The sequence below is a fragment of the Aegilops tauschii genome, chromosome 5 (assembly GCF_002575655.3).
Source record: "Aegilops tauschii subsp. strangulata cultivar AL8/78 chromosome 5, Aet v6.0, whole genome shotgun sequence".
Classification (NCBI taxonomy): Eukaryota; Viridiplantae; Streptophyta; class Magnoliopsida; order Poales; family Poaceae; genus Aegilops; species Aegilops tauschii.
In genome coordinates this window covers 32547365-32569489 of record NC_053039.3, presented here as the reverse complement: position 1 = coordinate 32569489, position 22125 = coordinate 32547365, and the positions used below count along the sequence as shown (strand labels likewise).

At 43.6% G+C, this 22125-nt stretch overlaps 2 protein-coding genes across 3 annotated transcripts; both read right to left on the bottom strand.

The window, feature by feature from the left end:
- Positions 1-224: 224 nt before the first annotated feature.
- On the bottom strand, positions 225-9129 carry LOC109780402 (plant cysteine oxidase 2). 2 transcript variants are annotated; one of them, XM_020338986.3, is made up of 5 exons: positions 8825-9129; positions 8535-8656; positions 1588-1744; positions 1266-1472; positions 225-622 (listed from the first exon to the last, which is right to left on the bottom strand). In XM_020338986.3, exons 1-5 carry the CDS (start codon positions 9051-9053, stop codon positions 507-509), a joined length of 831 nt encoding a protein of 276 aa, XP_020194575.1. In that variant the 5' UTR covers positions 9054-9129; the 3' UTR covers positions 225-506. The 2 variants fall into 2 exon arrangements, with proteins under 2 accessions (XP_020194575.1, XP_040244661.1); XM_040388727.2 differs by having other exon boundaries at positions 1588-1720.
- A 6086-nt stretch (positions 9130-15215) lies between these two features.
- Positions 15216-18280, bottom strand: LOC109780421 (plant cysteine oxidase 2). The gene is made up of 5 exons (XM_020339007.4): positions 17484-18280; positions 16955-17082; positions 16694-16862; positions 16375-16578; positions 15216-15670 (listed from the first exon to the last, which is right to left on the bottom strand). Exons 1-5 carry the CDS (start codon positions 17737-17739, stop codon positions 15540-15542), a joined length of 888 nt encoding a protein of 295 aa, XP_020194596.1. The 5' UTR covers positions 17740-18280; the 3' UTR covers positions 15216-15539.
- Positions 18281-22125: the final 3845 nt, after the last annotated feature.

The following is a 22125-nucleotide window of genomic DNA, read 5'->3' as shown; positions in this document are numbered from 1 at the left end:
ATATACCAACAACCAATATAACACAGAGTGCATTTAAAAAAAGCAGTAGGTGTAATAGACTAGATTGAGGGGCATAATTGGATTAAGAGTTCAGACCAGAAATGTTTCCTCAAGTATATGCATTGTAGCCCGTAGCGACGCACGGCATTCTACTAGTATACATAGGTGTAATATAGGACATCTCCATTGTTGGGTGCTTATACGGGCGCTTGCAGACCAAAAAATAATCTATGGATGATCTATGCATTGACAAAGATCAACAAAGGATCTGGACAAGGTCCACACACACAGCTGCTGCAAAAGCAGGTAAGCACTCTTACATGATAAATTGCCACCACTCTCTGAGACATCATGCACAAACTGAAACCTATGCTCACGGTTGAACTAGCTAGCTTTGCTGCTATATTCACACGGCAAACGATTCTAACATCATCTTGTTTGAGTTGTTTGAGTTGCTCATCATCTGTTGTGAAGTGCTGGAAAGAACGGCGCCGAACAGGGCTTAATCACCTGTCGGAGATCGGCGGGCCGCTGTACCGGACGGTGTGCATCTTCAGATCCCTCGGCATCTCGACCTCTTTCAGCCACGCGAGGCGTCGCCCTTCTTGTTCATTGCAGGTCACTGTCAGTAGAAGAGGAGACAAATCAGTTAGCCTTGGGTTACACCAGTGTGACGAGCTAGCTGTAAACATATTAAATTAGCAGAAGCGTCATCGGTCATCACGATGATTACCGACCAATGTTCAGGCCTCGAAGGAGCCCTAAATTTCTTTGGGGGTGAAGCTAGCAACATTACTCTAATACTGTTCCACAACATGGACGGCTAATGTCATTCAGAACATGGTTTATGTACAAGTGGTTTCGACATTCTGCGCTTCTAAAACCCGCGGGGGCTTAAAACCGTGTGCTAACCCTATTAATTAAGAGAATTAATCATGTGCATAGGATGCAAATGGAGTGTGTACCATAAACAAAGATACCTTCAGGCTGCAGGTTGTTACTTAACTAACAGACCTCTCTCTCCATTCAGTGGGCTGCTCACGAGGCAAACTACTGTTTTTGATGGTGCAAAACATAGTATCTATGTCGGAAAAAAAGGACACGTCAAGCATGTACTATCATCGCTCAAATCAGGCCCCAAAAGAAGCGAGAATGTGAGCTCATGCATTTCCAGTGACCGTTAACAGTTGCATTGTAAATTCAGAACTAGTAGATTATCTAGCTTAGACTTCTAAGATCAAGATTGGCAACAACTTTCAACTTACTAGGATGCTGGGAGGAGTAGGGAACATCCGTGTAGTAGGTGCAATCTCGGTCCTCTTCGATGGAGTAAGGGGGACCAAGGATGTCAAGGATGGCGCACGGCGCGATGGCTGTGAAACGGTGCATGTTGCCTCCTGCCGTCGGGTAGAGGACCGACGTGTTGCACGGCGCCGTGAAAACATCGTCCACAACCAGCTCCGCCAATCTCACTGCAAGCAATTCATCAAGCCCCAACGTTATAGCGCATTTGCTATATATGCATGCTATTGGATACTGGCAAATTAGCAGGGAAATTGTACTAGGTAGAACTGCTCGGAAGCTCACGTTGATGGTTGGGCGGTAAAGCGGCTTGATCATCGGGATCAGCCCAGTCATACGACTTTACATGAATCGATCCGATGAGCGGCTTGCTGAACACCGTCATCCCGGGGTGATTGTGTAGAGGGATCACGGCATTCTGCGGCAGAAAAAACATGACCATCTGCCAAGCAAGAAGAAGAAACGGGTGACACTAGTAGAAAACAGGGCTTAGATCACAGGGCAGTTTTCACATTAGCCCCGGTTCAGTCACGAACCGGGACTAATGTGAGCATTGGTCCCGGTTCGTGAGCCCAGGGGGCCGGCCGGGGCCTCGTGGGCATTGGTCCCGGTTCGTGGTACAAACCGGGATCAATGGGCCACGCTCCTGGCCCACCACCCTTTAGTCCCGGTTCATACCACAAACCGGGACTAAAGGGCTGGTCCTAGTTGCGGCCAGTGTTTAGTCCCACCTTGCCAACCGAAGGGCGCTCACACCAGTTTATAAGCCCGTCCCTCTATGCCTTGTTGAGCTTCTATTAAAGTGAAAATAGGTTGAATTTTCTCTATAAATGCATCTATGTTCATTTTTTATATTTATAAAATAAATAAACCTTAATAAAATAAATAAATCTAAATAAACCTTAATAAAATAAAATAAAATAAACTATAGTAACTACAATAAATAAACCTTAATTAATTAAGTAAAAATAGCAGCAAGTAAAATAAATAAAAATAGCAGCAGCAAAATAAATAAAAATAAAATAATTAAAGTAAAATACATAAGTAATTAGAAATAAAATAAATAAGTTTTTTGTTGTAAGTAGAAAGAAAACCTTTTCAGAGTTCATTTGAAATGTTTTTCAATTTTAGGGTCTTATAGCTCAAAATAATTAGTAAATGCATGAAAAATAACAAATGAAGTCAGAAAGGATTGACAAATGATGATGTGGCTTTGAATGGTGCATTTTGAACACACAAAAAGTCAGGAGTTCAAATAAGTTTTAAAAAATGAAATCCCTTTGTAACAGACGAGTTTCCGGATGAAATCCTGATACTTTGAAAGAGATTGTCCGTTTTGTACACGAAGTGCATCCAGTTTTTGCCGTAACCCTCTCAACTTTCTTGCACATGCTATGTGGATGAAATGATGATATCATGCCAACTTTCAACCTTTTCAGAGTTCATTTGAAATGCTTTTCAATTTTAGGGTCTTATAGCTCAAAATAATTAGTAAATGCATGAAAAATAACAAATGAAGTCAGAAAGGATTGAAAAATGATGATGTGGCTTTGAATGGTGCATTTTGAACACACAAAAAGTCAGGAGTTCAAATAAGTTTTAAAAAATGAAATCCCTTTGTAACAGACGAGTTTCCGGATGAAATCCTGATACTTTGAAAGAGATTGTCCGTTTTGTACACGAAGTGCATCCAGTTTTTGCCGTAACCCTCTGAACTTTCTTGCACATGCTATGTGGATGAAATGATGATATCATGCCAACTTTCAACCTTTTCAGAGTTCAATTGAAATGCTTTTCAATTTTAGGGTCTTATAGCTCAAAATAATTAGTAAATGCATGAAAAATAACAAATGAAGTCAGAAAGGATTGAAAAATGATGATGTGGCTTTGAATGGTGCATTTTGAACACACAAAAAGTCAGGAGTTCAAATAAGGTTTAAAAAATGAAATCCCTTTGTAACAGACGAGTTTCTGGATGAAATCCTGATACTTTGAAAGAGATTGTCCGTTTTGTACACGAAGTGCATCCAGTTTTTGCCGTAACCCTCTCAACTTTCTTGCACATGCTATGTGGATGAAATAATGATATCATGCCAACTTTCAACCTTTTCAGAGTTCATTTGAAATGCTTTTCAATTTTAGGGTCTTATAGTTCAAAATAATTAGTAAATGCATGAAAAATAACAAATGAAGTCGGAAAGGATTGAAAAATGATGATGTGGCTTTGAATGGTGCATTTTGAACACACAAAAAGTCAGGAGTTCAAATTAGGATTAAAAAATGAAATCCCTTTGTAACACACGAGTTTCCGGATGAAATTTAAACTATTCAAATTTGGAAACTAATGGATTAACAGAAAGTTTATAATTATTCTGAGCTAAAAGCAAAAAGAATAAAAAAATAAAGCAAAAATCAAAAGAAAATAAATAATTTAAAAAACAAAAAAATTCTGGAAAACATAAAATGCCGCCTAATGGGCCACACAGCCTGCATACGACTAGAAACCCATCTGCACATGGGCCAGGATGCAGGCCCGCAGGCCCAATAGGCCCAACATGGCAATGACAAAGGTAGGCATATATAATGCCTGCATATTAGAGAGGAGCTCAGCACCTGAGCTGCAGCGCAGCTTATAAACAGGTGCTGAGCTCTCTCAGCTAGCGAGGTGGGACTAAACTTCCCACCGCACCGCGCCAGCACATTAGTCCCGGTTGGTGGCTCCAACCGGAACCAATGCTCCCCTTTGGTCCCGGTTGGTGCCACCAACCGGGACCAAAGCCCTCTGCTTCCCGCCCTTTGCGCTGGTGAAAAGAGGCCTTTAGTCCCGGTTGGTGGCACCAACCGGGACCAAAGGGTGGGTATTGGTTCCGGTTGGAGCCACCAACCGGGACCAAAGCCTTTGCTATATAAGTAGCACTTTGGAAATTTTCTGATTTCCATCGCCAGTGTCCCCCCGCCCGACGACGCCGCGAGCTCGATCTACGCCGCCAGGCTGCCCCGTCGTCGTCGTCGTCGCCCGTGCCCCCGATCCCACGCCATCACCCGTCGCCGTCGTCCTCCGCCCCCCCGCCGCCGTCGCCGTCGGCCTCCGCCGCGCGCCCCCGAGCCGTCGCCCCGTATACGTCACCGTCGCCGCCCTCCGCCCCCGGCCCGCCGCGGTCGCCGTCGCCCTCCACCACCCTGTGAGCGCCGCCCCGATCCCCTCCTCCTCCTCCCTGTAATGGCCGCCGCCGCTGCCGCCGCGCCCCCTAGCTATAGTACTGTACGTAGTTTAATTTAGATTTGTAATTTAGTTGTATTAATTTGGATGTGTAGTTAGATGTGTAGTTAATTTAGTTGTTGTAATTTAGATGTATTAATTTAGATGTGTAGTTTAGATTTTTCATATTTAGAAGTCATTTATGTATGTTCATATTTAGAAGAAAAAGAAGGAGAGAAAAAAGGAAAATAAGAAGAGGAAGAAGGAGAAGAAGAAGAAGAATAAGAAGAAGAAGAGGAGAGGAAGTAGAGGAGAAATAAATAAGAAGATGAAAAAGAAGAAAAAAAAGAGTAGAAGAAGAAGAAATAGAGGAGAAGAAGAAGAAATAGAATAATATATTATTCTATTTTTTCTTCTTCTCCTCTATTCCTTCTTCTTCTCCTCTTTTTTTCTTTTTTTTCTTCGATCTCCTCCTCTATTCCTTTCTTCTTCTCCTCTTTTTTTTCGTCTTCTTCCTCTTCTTATTTTTTATCAGGTATGTCGTTGTCGATATATGTACCCCCCTCCCCGATAACTTTTAGTAAGTACTACTTAGAAAGTGTTTAATAGAATTAGTTAGAAAAATAATAGAACTAGTTAAACTAGCTAGTTTATTTGTAGTAAGTACTACTTTATTCTATTTATAGTAAGGAAATTAATAGAACTAGTTTGTTTTTTTAGTTAAATCAATTATTCCCGCATCGACGTCGACGATGCCTATCCCGCATCCTCGTCGTCGACTCGGCGGAGGAGGCCGGCTTGATCAGAGGGGCCATGTCCGGGACTGGGCTCCGCCGGGCTGGTTTTGGGAGGTGCTACCTTCCGGTGGGCGTAGGTTGGTGAGGAACCAGCCCGTCGTTGACCCGATCCTTGTTTGGTGGCGCTCGCGTGGGCCAGTGACGGTGCCGAGGCTTCCGGACACCGCGGAGATGGTACATCACCGTGTCAGCGAGGAGGACCAGCACGTCCGTCGCTACATGGTTGCGTTGGAGGGCGGGTTCGACAATACCTGACAGGTTCTTCAGGGATCTCACTGGAGCTATGATCCTGTGATGGTTCCGTCCCTTTGGGTGTTCACCGCCCGCGCCGATACCCGTCGGGCGCTACTGTTCTAGCTGTACTAGCGATGCTATATGTATGATAGTATTCGAGGTGTATTAGTGATAATATTCGGCGATGTACGGACGCATGGAGATGATGTAGTTTTGCTTATAATTGAATGCATCCTAATTTGAATACTACTTTATTTTGTGATTTGATTTTGCTTATTGAATGCTCAAAGTGGAAAACTACTCCGATCCTACTTTGAATGCTAAAATTGGAGAGCACTATGATTAGTTGATAGCTTATAGGGTTTTTATTTTCGCAGAAATCTAGGAGCCCCCCCCCCCCCCCGCGGCCCCTCCATCATCCCCGCCGTCGTCCCCGTCACCGCCCCCTCCGACATCGAGGTGAGACAAGCCAAATCCTCTTTTAGAAAGAGAATTAAACGATATTTCGGGTTGACTGTAAGTCTGTCGAGTCTCCACCATATATGAGAGGACGAAGAATCCCGACTGTTGTCGTGGGGGTAGCTTCTCCTTCGTTCCCGTGTGCTAGACAATTTGGTGTAATGCACTCGAGAACGAAAGGAGGAGCTACCATCACCGACGGTCGCAAATGTCAGAGAGGAATCAGTGAGGGAGAGTTCCACCATATATATATGAGAGGACGAAGAATCCCGACTGTTGTCGTGGGGGTCGCTTCTCCTTTGTTCCCATGTGCTAGCTAGACATTTTGGTGTAATGCACACGGGGACAAAGGGAGGAGCGACCATCACCAACGATCGAATGTATACACCACGTGAGCTGAGAGTTTTCAAGAAAAGACTCGACAAACCGATAGTCAACCCGTGATGAATAATAATGACCTAACTTAGGTTTTTTAGTACATATATTTAATTGTAGATGTTTAATATTTGAATTATATATGAACATAGGAAATGTCGTACTCGGACGATGAAAGTCTCCCGGGGGAGTGCGACTGGTGCCACGACGACCGAGGTCAGTGCGACAGGCCTCACCTGGACGAAGATCGGCGCTTCAGTATTAAGCTGGAGGAGACGTTCGATGTTGAAACGGTACGCAACGACGACAAGTGTTATTTTTTCGTAATTAAGCACGACTTCAACTATTTCAACGTGTACTTTTCATCTTTTACAATTCGGCTAGCTTATCCCATGCCATGCAAGACGCTACGTCTTGGAGAGGATGGGTTTTGAAGACCATGAAAGTATGGAAACAAAGAAAATTCACCTAAGGACCCATCATGATATAGATTTTGAAGTAAAGCTGTATAATTCTGAGAGCGTAACCCATTTTGGTTGCAAAAATTGGGAAGCATTTTGCAAGATGTATGGTTTTGATGAGGGTATGCTTGTCACCATGGATCTTGGTGATCCTGACATCGAGCAAGACAATATGGACATTTGGGTCCTTGTTGATACGCCTCCAATTCTACCGCTATGTGAGTTTCTCAAACATAGTTATTAGCTAATTTATATTGTTCATTTCAAAATAGTTGACAGCTTATTTTCATTGACAGCTTATTTTGATTGTTCAAACAATGTGCGAAACATGGTAGACAGAACCTACTACACCGATGGCTCTGAGTTAACTTATAAGGAGAAAACTCATCTGGTCGGATTTTGTACTGATATTGAGAATTACAATATCTACAATCAAACTCCTCATCATTATGGTCCTCCATACGTGCCACTAGTGCACGTGTTGAACTACGGTAACTACTATGGAGATACCCTGGTAAGATTTCTTACTATTACGACATCCGTGCATATTTTGCATAGTTCTAAAACTAGTGCATTATCATTGCTAACTATGAAGTTATTACTATGTTTTTCAACAGATAATCCCAGAGGATTGTGTGCCTCATTTGATGTATCAGAATGGTAGGCTTGATGTTTTGAATATACAACCAGGTCATCCTACGAATCTCAACTGTCCATACCGGATTTCTAAAAGAAGTGGAGACATGCAAATCAAAGAATGAAAAAAATGTATGGACAGTCGCAAGGAACTTCTTGGAAGCAAAAGGAAGCGAGGCGCAAGAATTGGAGACAGGATGATCTCCATTCTCCATAATGGAGAGTCAGGGTCTATATTGTTTTATGCTATTTTACCTTAAAGAGGATATTTCGGTCCTACCTAATACTGATGATCATGTGCTAAGAACAATTAAGTAGGGTTGGTTCGATGACTGTGAGGATGATGATCGTATGACTTGTTATTAATAACGAGTAGAAGTTGTATGATGATGATTAGTAGGACTTGTTATTATATATGATGATGCATGATGCGTGCATGAAGAGTTATTATATATCAGCGGGTGAAATGAACATGGATTGGATTGAAGTGAAGGCAACATGCATGTGGTGCGTGTCGAAAGTAGTACAATCCAAACTTGATCAAGTCCGGATTAGTATTACTTTCGACATGCACCACATGTTGCCTTCGCTTCAATCTAAGCCATGTTTAGGCATAGCAGTACGTAGCGTTGGTAAACCAAGCACGGAGATATAAGAAAGGACACTTCTCTCTAATAGCTACCTAATAACAACCTAAATTAACCCCCCAAAACCCCAAACCCCCCCCCCCCCCCCCTTCAAAAAAACAAAAACCTCAGCTCCTGCCAGGTGCTGACGCGTGGATGCCTATTGGTCCCGGTTGGTGCCACCAACCGGGACCAAAGGCCCTCCTGCCTGAGCTCCCCGCACCGGCCACGTGGACGGCCTTTAGTCCCGGTTCGTGTAAGAACCGGGACTAAAGGGCTAGGGCATTAGTAACGGTTCCTGAACCGGGACTAAAGGCCCTTATGAACCGGGGTAAAAGCCCCTTTTCTTACTAGTGAGCAGCTTACTAGCGATTCGTTCTTACTTAAACTTCAGCTAGCGTGCACTACAAAGTTCAGATCAGACATGTTAATATTTTCGGCTTACCGAAAAATTATCAGATTTGTATATGATCCTCTGTGTGATGGTTAGGTTCCCTTGGGCCGCATTATCCCTGGTCCTGATGAACCTGTCTGGGCTCAGGCCCACGTCCTCAGGCCTCATTCTGTCTGCAGATAGATAACCAGAATGTTCTCAAAAAAAAAAGATAGATAACCAGAATTCAGTCAATCCGGAGCACAACATCATTCATCATCTTGAGTCGGTCAGTCAGTTTGCGGACCCGCCGCATTTGAGCGCGCGGAACATGGAGGACAGGAGGAGCGAGGGGTGCGTACCGAGCATGGCCCGGAGCAGAGCGACCTCGGGGGGCGCGGGCACGGTGCCGGGCCCCTTGAAGACGGCGCGGCAGGCCCGGAAGAGCCGCTGCAGCGCCGTTGGCGGCTGCGGCTGCGCGCGCCTCCTCGCTTGCCGCGGCCTGCCACCTCTGGTCTTGGCCGCCAGCGCCCGCCTCCGCTTGGCGGGCACGGCCCCCGCGACATCCAGCCCCGCTGCCCCCGCGCCCATCGGTGGGTATCACCTGCAGCGCACGCCTCGGAAGGTAGGAAGCAAGAAAGAGATGAGGGAAAGGTGGTGGTGGTGGGGGAAGCAAGGGTGAGCGCGGCGAGGATATTTATGCATGCGACTGTGCAGGTGGGGAAGGAGCAAAACCATGGGCTCGACGACGATGGATCCACGGCGCGAGAGAGACCGCCAGCTGCCTGCGAGGGAATCCAGGGACGGTTCAACGCCTTTCGGTGGACGCTGTTTCGGACGGATTGGTGCAGAAGGAAACCACCTGCGTCGGGACCAAACTAGGAGTAGCATGGAGGATTCCGGTGTCCCCTCCCTATGACGGTACTGCTACGTAACGGTCAAACATCCACCACGCGGTAGGCGGTACCATGAATCGTGCAGCTGAAGGTCCACATCAGTTGTATATCTAACAACCCACCTATAGCGAATCAACCTGTGGTTGGATGGTTGTAAAGATACTGGTATCCACTGCCCATCAGAGTTCAAGTCCGAGAATTGACATTGGTGCTTCCATTTTTCTGCATTTATTTCAGACCTTCCGGCGATGTGCTTTTAGTGAGAGGGAACATTCTCGTCGACTACGAAGGCGTCTGTGGCGACTTCAACTTCGTCAATCTCAAAATCTAGCGGCATGATCTTTAGAAGAAAAAAAAGTCGGTATTGGATATGTTCTAAACATGTTTAAATTTTGATGCCCCAATCAATTTAAATAATAAAAATAAATTTTGAAAAATTTGGATTCACTTAATTTTCCTTGAAATAAGTGAAACGATAATTTCATATGCATTCAAAGTGAAATAAAAATAACAAAATAGCATATCCAGTTTCACATATGAATTGATATGGTTTTGATAAATGATATCGGTATTGTTGTGTTACTGACGCTGATATTTTGGTTAGTGAAATGGATACGACTGTTGTTATTGAAATGGATAACATTTGTTGCCATTGAAATTAAATTAGTCGGTGAATCAAGAGCAGCAATAGTACATTTGTTGCCATTGAAATTAAATTAGTCGGTGATAAGTATTGCTCAAGGCAGTATGCTCACGTCATGTTCATGAAATTAAATTAGTCGGTGAATCAAGAGCATGGCCTCGCTAGATTGTGAGCATCCACATTGGAGCTCCTAAACTCATGAACTATATTACAAAAATAAAAAAAAGTAGCTGTCATCTTGATCTCTTGGACAGTAGCTCCATAGCTCGACCCGCTTCCCGTTTGGACTTCTGTTACCACACCTCCGTTTTGCGTGATGCTGGCACAGTCGGCCAGCTCCGTCTTGTGCCCACGGCCCAGTTCAAGCGCATGCTGCCTTTGCAAGTACGTGAGCATTTTTCTCAAATGCTTGAACATGCCGTGAGCATACTGCCTTTGCAATACCATGCAAATATGTTCAAGCATGCGAAGCAGCTCCGTCTTCTCGGATGACGTGAGCATGCTGCCACTGCAATATGTTCAAGCAATACCTGAGTATTTTTCTCGAATGGTTGAACATATTTTTCGTTCGCGAACTTTTTTGAATTGGTGAATAATATTACAATTCACGAAACTCTATTTTTGGATATGTGAACAACTTTCTTGAATGCGTGAACATATTTTGCATTCGCAAACTTTTTTAAATTTGCTCCCAACATATTTTGAATTGGTGAGCATTTTCTGTAGTCGTGAACATTTTCTTCAATCCGCGAACATTTCTTGAAGATGTTCACATTTTTTATTTTGCAAAACTTGTTTGAATATGTGAACATTTTTTGAATTTGCGAGGACTTTTTGAATCCGCCGTGAACATTTTTGAATTCACTGTGAACAATTATCGAATTTGTGAATGTTTTTCAAAAATTTCTGCTAACATATTTCCAATTCTCAAACATTTTTGAATGCATGAACAATATTCGAATTTGGGAACATTTTTTTGAATACATGAACATTTTTCTAGGATACTTGAACATATTTTGAATTCATGAACAGTTTTTGAATCGCCACAAGCTTATTTCATATTCGCGGAAATTATTTGAATTCAATGCGAACATATTGCGGATTCGCATATATTTTTGAATCTGTGAACAATGTTTGAATATGTGAACAATTTTTTTGAATATATGAAAATTTTCTTGAATTTCTGAACACTTAAACATTTCTGAATTCATGAACTATACTCAAATTCACAAACTTTTTTTTAATACTTAAACATTTTCCTACAATATTTCAGCATATTTTGAATTCACGGACATTTCTTGAATTTACCGTGAACAGATTTCGTATTCGTGGACATTTTTTAAATCACGAACATTGTTTGAATTCACCTCAAACATATTCTGAATTCACAAATATTTTTTGAATCTGCGAACAATTTTCAAATGTGTGATCAATTTCTTCAAATACATGAACTTGTTTGAATTCATGAACATTTTTTCCGATTCACAAACATTTTTATTAAACTATGAACATTTTTGGGAAATTCATGAACAGTTCTTTATTTGCACTAACTTTTTCAAAATTTAAAACACGATTACCATTGTTTTTCTTGCATGAGGCAGCACCGCCCTCTGCGAGATACAAGCAAGTCAAGCTTCTGAGCTACCCAAACAGTCGAAGAATTGTTAACATTTAATGAGTGTTGTCATGGTCCACATGTAGACGGGAACATCATGCAAACCGATTTGTCTGAAAAGCCGTTAAACCTAATTTGGTTGCACCTAAAAAGTACTGCAATCTTTAGAAATAATGGCGGAGCTTCATGGAGCCAAAGGGGGCTATGCCCCCCCCCCCCCCCCCCCCCCAACCACTGTAGGAAAACTACTCGGAATTATTAGGTCTGAATAACAATTATTTTTTAGAGTTCGTGCATAACTTATTTTCTTCGTCCCCATAACTCTGATTAGTACCCTCAAGAATCTTCATCAAGCTTCGCCACTGTCTAGAAACATGCACAACCAGTATCAACAGTAGAAAAGAGTAGCTTCTCAGGCAGCCTTTGGGGCACCGTAGCACTACATTACCGCTACAGTACCCAAAGGAAATGCATCTCACGCCTCAGGCAGCGCCCGGGCTGCCTAGGACCTGGCTCCGTCACTGTGCACAGCGAATATGAGATGCCACTCAATTTTCACAATAAATAGCATGTTGTACTACGAAACGTATGCATGTTCTACCGTCTTACATATTAAACGGCATTGTCTCGGTATGCTACTGTTTGCTGCTGGTATCCCTCCCTGATTTCTACGCCCGCACTTTATACATGTGCCCATGCATGATTGTTCCATTGGTCCACCTAGCAGGAGCAGGTGAGCTCGTCCATTCTATTGCCACTCTCATAAGTTTGTGCCTTTTCTTATAATGGATGGAACAATATTGGGTTTGCGATCTCAACAACAAAATGAAGCCTTTAGTCCCCAATAAATTGGGATAGGCTAGAGGTGAAACCAATAAGATCTCGTGATCAACTCATGGTTCTGACACATGGATAGCAAGCTTCCACGTACCCATGTTCATAGCTAGTTCTTTGGTGATACTCCAGTCCTTTAGATCTCTCTTTACGGACTCGTCCCATGCCAAATTCGGTCTACCCCGACCTCTCTCGATATTACCCGCACGCTTTAGCTGTCCGCTGTGCACTGGAGCTTCTGGAGGCTTGCGCTGAATATGCCTAAACCATCTCAGACGATATTGGACAAGCTTCTCTTCAATTGGTATACCCCAACTCTATGTCGTATATCATCATTCCGGACTCGATACTTCCTCGTGTGGCCACACATCCACCTCAACATGCGCATCTCCACCGCACCTAAGTGTTGAACATGTCATCTTTTAGTCGGCCAACACTTGGCGCCATACAACATTGCGGGTTGAACCGACATTCTGTAGAACTTGCCTTTTAGTTTTTGTGGCACTCTCTTGTCACATAGAATGCTAAAAGTTTGGCGCCACTTCATCCATCTGGCTTTGATGCGATGATTCATATCTTCATCAATACATCCATCCTTCTGCAACATTGACCCTAAATATCGAAAGGTGTCCTTCTGAGGTACCACCTGCTTGGATGTCTATCATATGCATAATAAATTCAGCAATCAAGTAAGCTCTTAATAGACTCATAAATATGAACACATCTTTTTCCCGATTTCTTTTTACCTTGGCTAAATACATTTGTGGTGCGCAGGAACATATACTCCCTAGAGACAAAAATAATATCAGCTTGGTAACCCACATGATTCTCAGCTGAATATCTCTTATTCCTAGAAAATAAATAAATATATAAAATAATATCTTGATGTATTTTTTTAACACAGTACAGACGCAAGCACTCATATACACGCGCATACACTCACCCCTATGAACGCACACACGCACACCCTACGCCTATGAGCACCTCAGAAAGACTGAGCCGGCATATCATCTTCAAATTTATGAAGTCACCGTTTGTTACCGTTTTAGCATCACCTCGAGTAGTTTTTCCTACGGCATGCCAATTTTAGGGAACTTTTAGTCTTGGCTTCCGTTGTCTTCTTCATGTAGGCGAATTGATTATGGCCCATAGCTTTGAAATGTACGCGAGATTCAGCCCACTTGAATTTGGGCTGCATTGTCTTGTTAGTTTCCAAAGGGAAAAATATATTAACTCCTTGAGTATCCCCTCAAGAAAAAAGGGTAGAGAGACTCGTAGCCCTTTGGCTTAATCTATGCGCATCTTTCTCTAAAAAAACCTATACGCCATCAAAAATAGAAAGGTGTATAAGTTTTTCTTTAAGTCAAACTCAAACTGACCACGTTTTCCTTTAACTCAAACTTAAACTGACCAAGTTTTTTAATTAATAAAATACATGTTATGACGGATCAAATGATGTAAATTCATAAAATATATTTTTATTCATTATTTATTTTATATTACGATGTTAATATTTTATTCTATAATCTTGGTCAAACATACATGACTTTTATAAAAATTGATGCAATACTGAACGGAGGGAGTATGTTCGAATATACACATATAAGATTGCGAATCAATCTGTGGTTGGCTAGAGGGACTGTGGTATCCCCAGTTCACCAGGGTTCAAATCCTGATGCTCGCATTTATTTCTGGGTTTATTTCAGGATTTCCAGCGATGCGCATTTAGTGGGAGGAAACGTTCCCGTCGACGACGAGGCGCCTACGGTGACTTCGTAGATCTTAAGATGATATGCCTGCTCAGTCTTTCGAAGATGCTCATAGGGATAGGGTGTGTGTGCACGTTCATAGGGGTAAGTGTATGCACGTGTATATGAACGCTTGTGTTTGTACTGATGTTAAAATATATATATATATATATATATATATATATATATATATATATATATATATATATATATATATATACATATAAGATCGTTTTGGTTTTGTTTACATGATGGCGCATACAAAAAGGGTTGTTTTAGCCACATACACGAATGATATGATCACACGTCAGAAAAGAATAGAGAAAATCAAACCCCCCCCCCCCAAAGAAAAAAAAAGAAAAACATAGGCGAATATTAAAAACTTATGATCATATTATATAAATATAAAATCTGAATAAAAAATATTCCAAGATATATGGGGAAGTTGGAATTTTGACGACTAAATTTAAAGAAGCATATAATTTTAATTTAAAAAAACAAACGCAAGAAAATAGGGAAATTGTAAGTGATATTATTAGAAAAACTATTTTTTTAAAAAGAATGGCAAAGTAGTACAATTTTAAAAAAAAAGCAAGAAAATAGGGAAATTGTAAATGATATTATTAGAAAAACTATTTTTTTAAAGAATGGCAAAGTAGTACAATTTAGAAAAATGGAAGCATAGGGAAATTGTAAGTGATATTATTAGGAAAACTAATACTGTACTACTTGGTTTAGCCACATATGGGGAAATAGGAATTTAAGAATCTCAAATTTGACAAAAGAAATGGCGACTAAAACTTTAATAATCATATTGTTAAATTTTAAAATTCGAAACAGAAAATACAGTATGGAAATTCTAAGAATGATATTATTAATATCTAAAAGAAACTGAAAAAGAAGGAATGACAAATTAGTACGAGAGACATGGGGACAAATTTAAGAATCTCAAACCTGATAAATAATTGGGCAGAGCATGAAACATTTCAAACGAAGAAAAGTGGGGAATGCAGATGCTAAGCAAGTGAAATCTATGGATGATCTATGTATTGAAAAAAGATCAACAAAGGGATCTCCTGGACAAGGTCCACGTACACAGCTGCTGCAAAAGCAAGCAAGCAAGCATTCTTACATGGTAGACTGCCATAACTGATTGAGACATCATGCACAAACTGAGACCTATTCTTATGGCTCAACTAACTAGCTTGCTGCTGTATTCACAAGGTGAACAACGATTCTGACACCATCTGGTCTGAGTTGGGTTGACACTTGACAGCTCATCATCGGTCGCAAAGGGCTGGAAGGAAAGGATCAAAGGACCCGCGCCCGCCGGGGGGTCGATCATCTGCCGGAGATCGGTGGACCGCCGTACCGGACGCTGCACATCTTCAGATCCCTCGGCATCTCGACCTCTTTCAGCCACGCGAGACGCCGGCCTTCTTGCTCGTTGCCGATGAGCTCATTGCTGGTCACTGTCAGCAGAAGAGGAGGCAAATTTAGTTAACCTTCAGATTATAGAAGCGTCCAATGAGCTAGCTGTAATTAAATTTAGTTAGCAGAAGCATCGACGATCACGTGATTACCGACCAATGTTCAAGACCCAATGGAGCCTAAATATCTTTGGGGTGAAGCTACATTACTTTAGTACTGTTATAAAATGTGGATGCCTCTTGCCTAGTGCCCTTTAGAACATGGTTTTATGCACAAGTGGTTTCGACTTTCGACATCCCGCGCTTCTCAAACCCACGTACGGGGGGCGCAAAACCGTGTGCTTGCTTGCACTATTAATTAAGGAGTGTATGATAAACAAAGCTACCTGAAAGCTCCAGGTTGTTACTTAACTAAAAGACCACTTTCTCCATTCAGTGGGCTGCTTACAAGGCAAACTACTGTTTTGATGATGCAACATATATATATCTATGTTGCAACTTGCTATTGATGCCTAACCATACTTCTTAGTTAATTCTTTCGCATGCTGTCGGTAAAAAGGATGCATAAAGTATTTACTGTGATCACTCAGACCAAACCCCCAAATAGCAGAGGATATGAGCTCAAGCATTTTCTGTGCTGGTTTACAGTTGCAAGCTACACGCACCGTGGAAATTCAGAACTAGTACCAAGTCCATCTCCATAATGTATCTAGATTAGATTTTTGAGATCAGAATTGGCAACTTACTGTGATGCTCGGAGTAAGGAATGTCTGTATAGTACGTGCAGTCTCGGTCTTCTTCGATGGAGTAAGGGGGGCCGAGGATGTCAAGGAACGCAGATGGCGCGACGGCCCTGAACCGGTGCATGTTGCCTCCCGCCGTCGGGAACAAGACCGACGTGTCGCACGGCGCCGTGAAAACATCGTCCACGACTAGTTGTGCCAGCCTCACTGCAAGCAAGGAAGTCTAAACGTTATAGCACATTTGCGTCGCCAGGCATATATACTGGGGAGCAGAAGCAGGGGATCTGGTGACAATTGTAGTAGAAATGTATGGGAAGCTCACATTGACCGTCAGCTGACGAAGCGTCACTCTCATTAGGCGGATCATCAGGATCAGCCCAGTCATATGACTTTGCGTGCATCGATCCGATGAGTAGCTTGTTGAACACCGTCATACCGGGGTGGTTGTGCAGAGGGATGACCGCATTCGTCGGCAAGAAGAAGAGAACCATCTGCCAAGCAACAAAAAGGAGGAAATGTCAGCAACTAGTAATTCCCTTGGGTATATATACGATCAACACGCTGTTTTTTACGCTGCACTTACGGAAAATTTCTCAGATTTGTATATGGTGGTGTGTGTGATGGCCGGGGTCCCTTCGGTTGCCGGCGCATCTCTATTCCTGAAGAAGGGCATGTCTGAGCTTAGGCCGACGTCCTCTGGTCTCATTCTGTCTGCAAATATCACCGCCAGCATTCAATATTCAGTTGTGGTAAAATTCAAGCAGTACACGACATTCCCATTTCCGAATCCACTTCATTTCAACTATGTCTCCATTTGCATGCTCAAATTTAACATATTTTTTTGTAGAAAAAACAAAAATTAAACATCTTCAGTACGCAGAGCACAATGGTAGACACTAATTATCAAGTAAAAACTCAGCAAATTCTGAACTTAGTTATATGGTATCCAAGACATGTAGAACTAATTTGGATGCAAAAAAGCAAGACTTGAACTTTTAACGGGTCACTGCATGCACCAAATTAATTTTCAAGGTCCTGATTGGGTGATTGTGCATGTACTACTAGTAGCTAAGTAGGTTTGAGAGGAGGGGTGGTTTGGTTGGTTGGCGTACCGAGCATGGCGCGGAGCAGGGCGACCTCGGCGGGCGCGGGCACGGTGCCGGGGCCCCGGAAGACGGCGCGGCAGGCCTGGAAGAGCCGCTGGATGGCGGACGGCCTCCTCTCGCGCCGCGGCCTCCTTCCTGCCGCCGCCGCCGCGGTCTTGAGGGCCAGCACCCGCCTCCTCTTGGCCGGCGGCACGGTCTGCGCGGCCTCCGCCGCGCCCACCTCCACCATCCCGGGCCCGAGCTCCACCATCCCCGCTCCCATGGCAGTAGGCAACTCCAAAAAGATTACAGAAGACGCAAAGAAACGCGGTGGATCGTAGCAGAGGGAGGGAGGGAGGGAGGGAGGGATGAATCAAGCAAACTGGTGGGGACGAAGAGGCAACAGGAGAGGCGGGGATATATGCGGGAGGTCAGCGAGGGCGGAGGGAGCAAAACCAGGTGCCGCTCGACGGTGGGTTGACGGTGGAGGCGACACGACGGGACGGGACGGGCGAGGAGGAACGAAACCGGGGCGGTGGGTTCGATCCGTCCGATGGGGCCGCTTTCGGTGGTCGCCCTCGGCACCGAGCTGCTTCTTTTCTTGTAGTCTGGAGAAAGAAAGCAGCAACTGGATAGAGATCACGGTGTGGGTGTGGCGTGGCGCCCGCCATTTCGGGGAAGCGGAAAGCAAAACCGGCTGCTGCACCGGAGTCCACGGTTTGTCGCCCCTCGGAAAACTGTGGCTGCTCACGTGCGGTGCGGGGGAGACGCTCTCGCTCTCGCTCTCTCTCTCACTGTCCGACGCTGATCTGCTGGCCGCCGCTGTCGAGCGAGCCTCTCCGCTGGATTCGCTTAATCTAGCAGACGGTAGATTACGTAGGCCCCTTTTCTTGAGGCCTTTCCCAAACGGAACAAGCCAGATATTTCGAGCTGCCGCCCGCGAGTCCACGCCTCCAACCGACGGGAAAATGCTACCCCCGCCGTCACCTATTTCTAAATCAAATCAAACCAAATGTAGACATGTTTTAATGTATTTGTTCATTTGTTTTAGTCTGTATATAGTTTATATTAAAACATACTCCCTTCATTCCTAAATATAAGCCCTTTGAGATAAAAAAAAATTGAGAGATTCCTTTTGCAGGAGAAATTTCTAAATGGCCTTATATATAGAAACGGAGGGAGCACAAAACATCTGTTATTCGTGAACGGAGGGAGTGGGCAGATGGGGATTGTCATGCTAAAACTGTTAGAAATTGCCATGCTCTAAATACATAATTTGTCATTCGAGTGTGATTTTAAAGAGGGTGGTGGGCGCTAAGACAGGTGCACGTCATTGCCTCGGTTGACACGGGGAGCGAACACGTAGTGTCATATGCTCAGTCGTCCGCTTAGTGGGGGTGCATGGGACCGAACAGTGATTAGCACGTGTGTCGCTTTAAGATTCACACACGGGAATCGGACGCACAGGAGAATGTTCTCTAGAAAACCACTCCTATGGAACGTCAGCTCAATAGCATTTTTGATATTTTTGACCAAAACCATTTCCGAATCCAGTGGGGCAGAGTACCATTAAAGTTTTTTGACGTTCAAGTATAATCTAGTTCTGAATCCGACTTCAATTCGGAATCCGATTGTTAGGATATGATATTGCTAATATGAGATAATCATTTTTTAGCTGGATAAACTGATCTTGTAAAATATGGTTATATGATTTATTGGTATATAACTGTAAACATTAACTAGCAATTATGTGCATGCCATCTTCACCTATGAGATGGGACATAGGCTTGCTAGTGGTTTATTTAGATTGTTTTACTACCTTTATAATGTTTTTATGTGTGCTTCATGCGTGCGAGTATTAATGGTTACCCAAATCTGACACTGAATATGTGTTTGTCTGTTATCTGTCATACATCTACGTCTGAAAAGGTATAAAATATAGAATGTCGTTTGAGCACTATTGGACCAAATCCGTTCCGTTTTCAAGCATAGTTATTTCCCCATTTCAAAATTAAGTGTGTGTGAACTGTGATCAAGTTTATGAAAAACAAACCTGCATATGTAATGCCAGTTTTAGAACTTTTTTTACATCGTAGGTGTACCTATTTCTCTCTCTCTCTCTCTCTCTCTCTCTCTCTCTCTCTCTCTCTCGCCCCGAACGAGATCGATGACCTAGAGTTTCCATGTCGACGTAGGTGCAACCTACCTTGCCATCGTTTGTCCCCGCTCCAAACTAGTCGCCCCCCCCCCCCCCCCCCCCTCACACTTCATGTCGTTGATGTAGTTGGCGGCGAGAGATGCTCTCCGATCCACTAGCCGCCAGTGTCAAGCCCCTACTTGATTCACATAGTTTATTTATTATTACTATTTTGAGTTGGATTTGTGTGGTTTATGAAATGGTAGATTATGTTGGCCCCTTTTGTTTGAGCTTTTGGGGTGTGTGTTTTACATGAAAAGCAAAAAAATCCCAAATAAACAAGATATTTTGATATTTTGCGAGTCCATAGCTCAAAGCGACCTTTGTTTTTTTAAAACGGGCAAAAGATTTGCCACGTATATTAATTAAGAGAGAAAAAAGTCTGTGTTACAAACACCCCTTAACAATACAGGGAAGAATCACTCTCCCGACATGATGGACCCTAGTTTCTTAGCTCCGGCGGCGACCCAAGACGATGCCTCCCTTTTGATGTTGTCGAGAAGAACCTTAGGCGGGGCGGCCATGTTGCGGAACACGCGGGCGTTTCGCTCGTTCCAGATCGTCCATGTGGTGAGCATGGTGAGCGAGGCCATGGCCTTCCGGTTGGGGACGGAAGCATCGGTCAACCCAAGCCACCAATCTAAGGTGGAATGCCTCAGGGGCCAAGTGGAGGTGTCAACGTGGATGAGTTGCAGCCACGCCTTGATCAAGCCCCATAGGCGAATGTTGAACCGGCATTTGAAGAAGAGATGGTCAACCGATTCATCCTCACACGTGCATAAGGGGCATGAGCCACAGTTAGGCCAACCACGCTTGGCCAATCTATCCGCAGTCTAGACTCTATTTTGGATGGCCAGCCAAGCAAAAAACTTGACCTTGGGTGGAGCCCAGATTTTCCACACTGCATGCTTCAAGGGAGAGCGAATGAGTCCAAGAAATTGCGCTTTGTAGGCGGACTCCGTCGTGTAGAGGCCACTAGCAGAATGCTTCCAAACAATGTCATCATCAATATCCTCCTGTAGGTGAAAATCCCGGATGATGGCCCAAAGCTCGAGAAATTGCCTGAAATGCTCTATAGAGAAACTAGGCGTCATCTTGATCTTTTTAACCCAAGCACCATCCTTTAGCGCTTCTCGCACCATCCAATTCTTCCTTGTGGACGCCGCGTAGATGAGAGGGGCCATGTCCATGGGTTTGCGGTTGTGCACCCATGGAGAGTCCCAAAAGGGGGTGCGCGCGCCATTTCCCACAATAATAGTTGAGGAGGCATAGAAGAAGTTGTAGTCTGCATCATTGCATGGGTTGCCCATGCCATCCCACATCTTAGTTGGCTCCTTTCACTCAAACCAAATCCAACGAAGCCTAAGCGCCCTAGCAAATTTCTCTGTGTTTAGCACTCCAAGACCCCCATTGGCGATTGGGCGGCAAACGGTGTCCCAATTAACCTTGCATTTGGCTCCGGTGGTCTTGTCCATTCCTTCCCAAAGGAACGCTCGCTCAAGCTTGTTGATATTTTTGAGGGTGCTTGGAGGGACGACGAGCGAAGTGATGAAGAAGATGGCTTGGGAGGCAAGCACCGACTTGACCAAGGCGGTGCGTCCCATAGAAGTGATGTTTTGCCCGTCCCAAGGGACCAACTTTGTCGCAGCCTTATCCTCCAGGAACTGAAAGTCCACCTTCCTAAGCCGCGACACAGAGAGCGGAAGGCCTAAGTATTTCATGGGGAAGGATCCGCGTGCCGCTGGGAGATTCGGAAGGATGTCCGGCAGGTTGATGTGTCCACAACGAATCGGGACGACCGAGCTCTTGTGAAAGTTGGTGGCTAGACTGGTGACATCGCCAAAAATGCGAAGGATGTTGGAGAGGTGGTCAATATCGCGCTTGATGGTTGCCATGAAGACCGCCGCGTCGTCTGCATATTATATGAAGTGATTAGGATACTTTTGTTTATCAAAACCTTCAACTCCAGTGGTGTAGAATATGGTGAGGAATTTTCGACATTCGAACAAAATTCAATTTGAATCCACATACGACTCATAGGATACGGTAGTGCTAATGTACAACAATACATGATAATCTCCTTTTCTAGTTGGATAATTAGACCTTCTAAATGTGTTTATTTTTTTGCCTTTTTATCGGTATAACTGGAGAATTAACTAGGAATACATGAATGCTATCTTGACCTATGAGATGGTGCACATGCTTGCTTAGTTTTTCTAGGTTCCTTTTTACCACGTTTCTAGTGTTTTATGGGTGCTTAATGTGTAGAAATATTACTAATGACTTGTTGTTTATGTATAGTTTTTGTTTGAAGCAAGTATATATTCCTCATGTATGCATGGAGTATGTCTCCGTTTCTAACCTGAGTCGTATATCCTTTACTATAAAGCTAATTATGGGGACAATTCTCGACAATTATATTTCTATTTTATTCCTGTATTAGTAGGTAGTGTTACTTTTGAACATCCATTG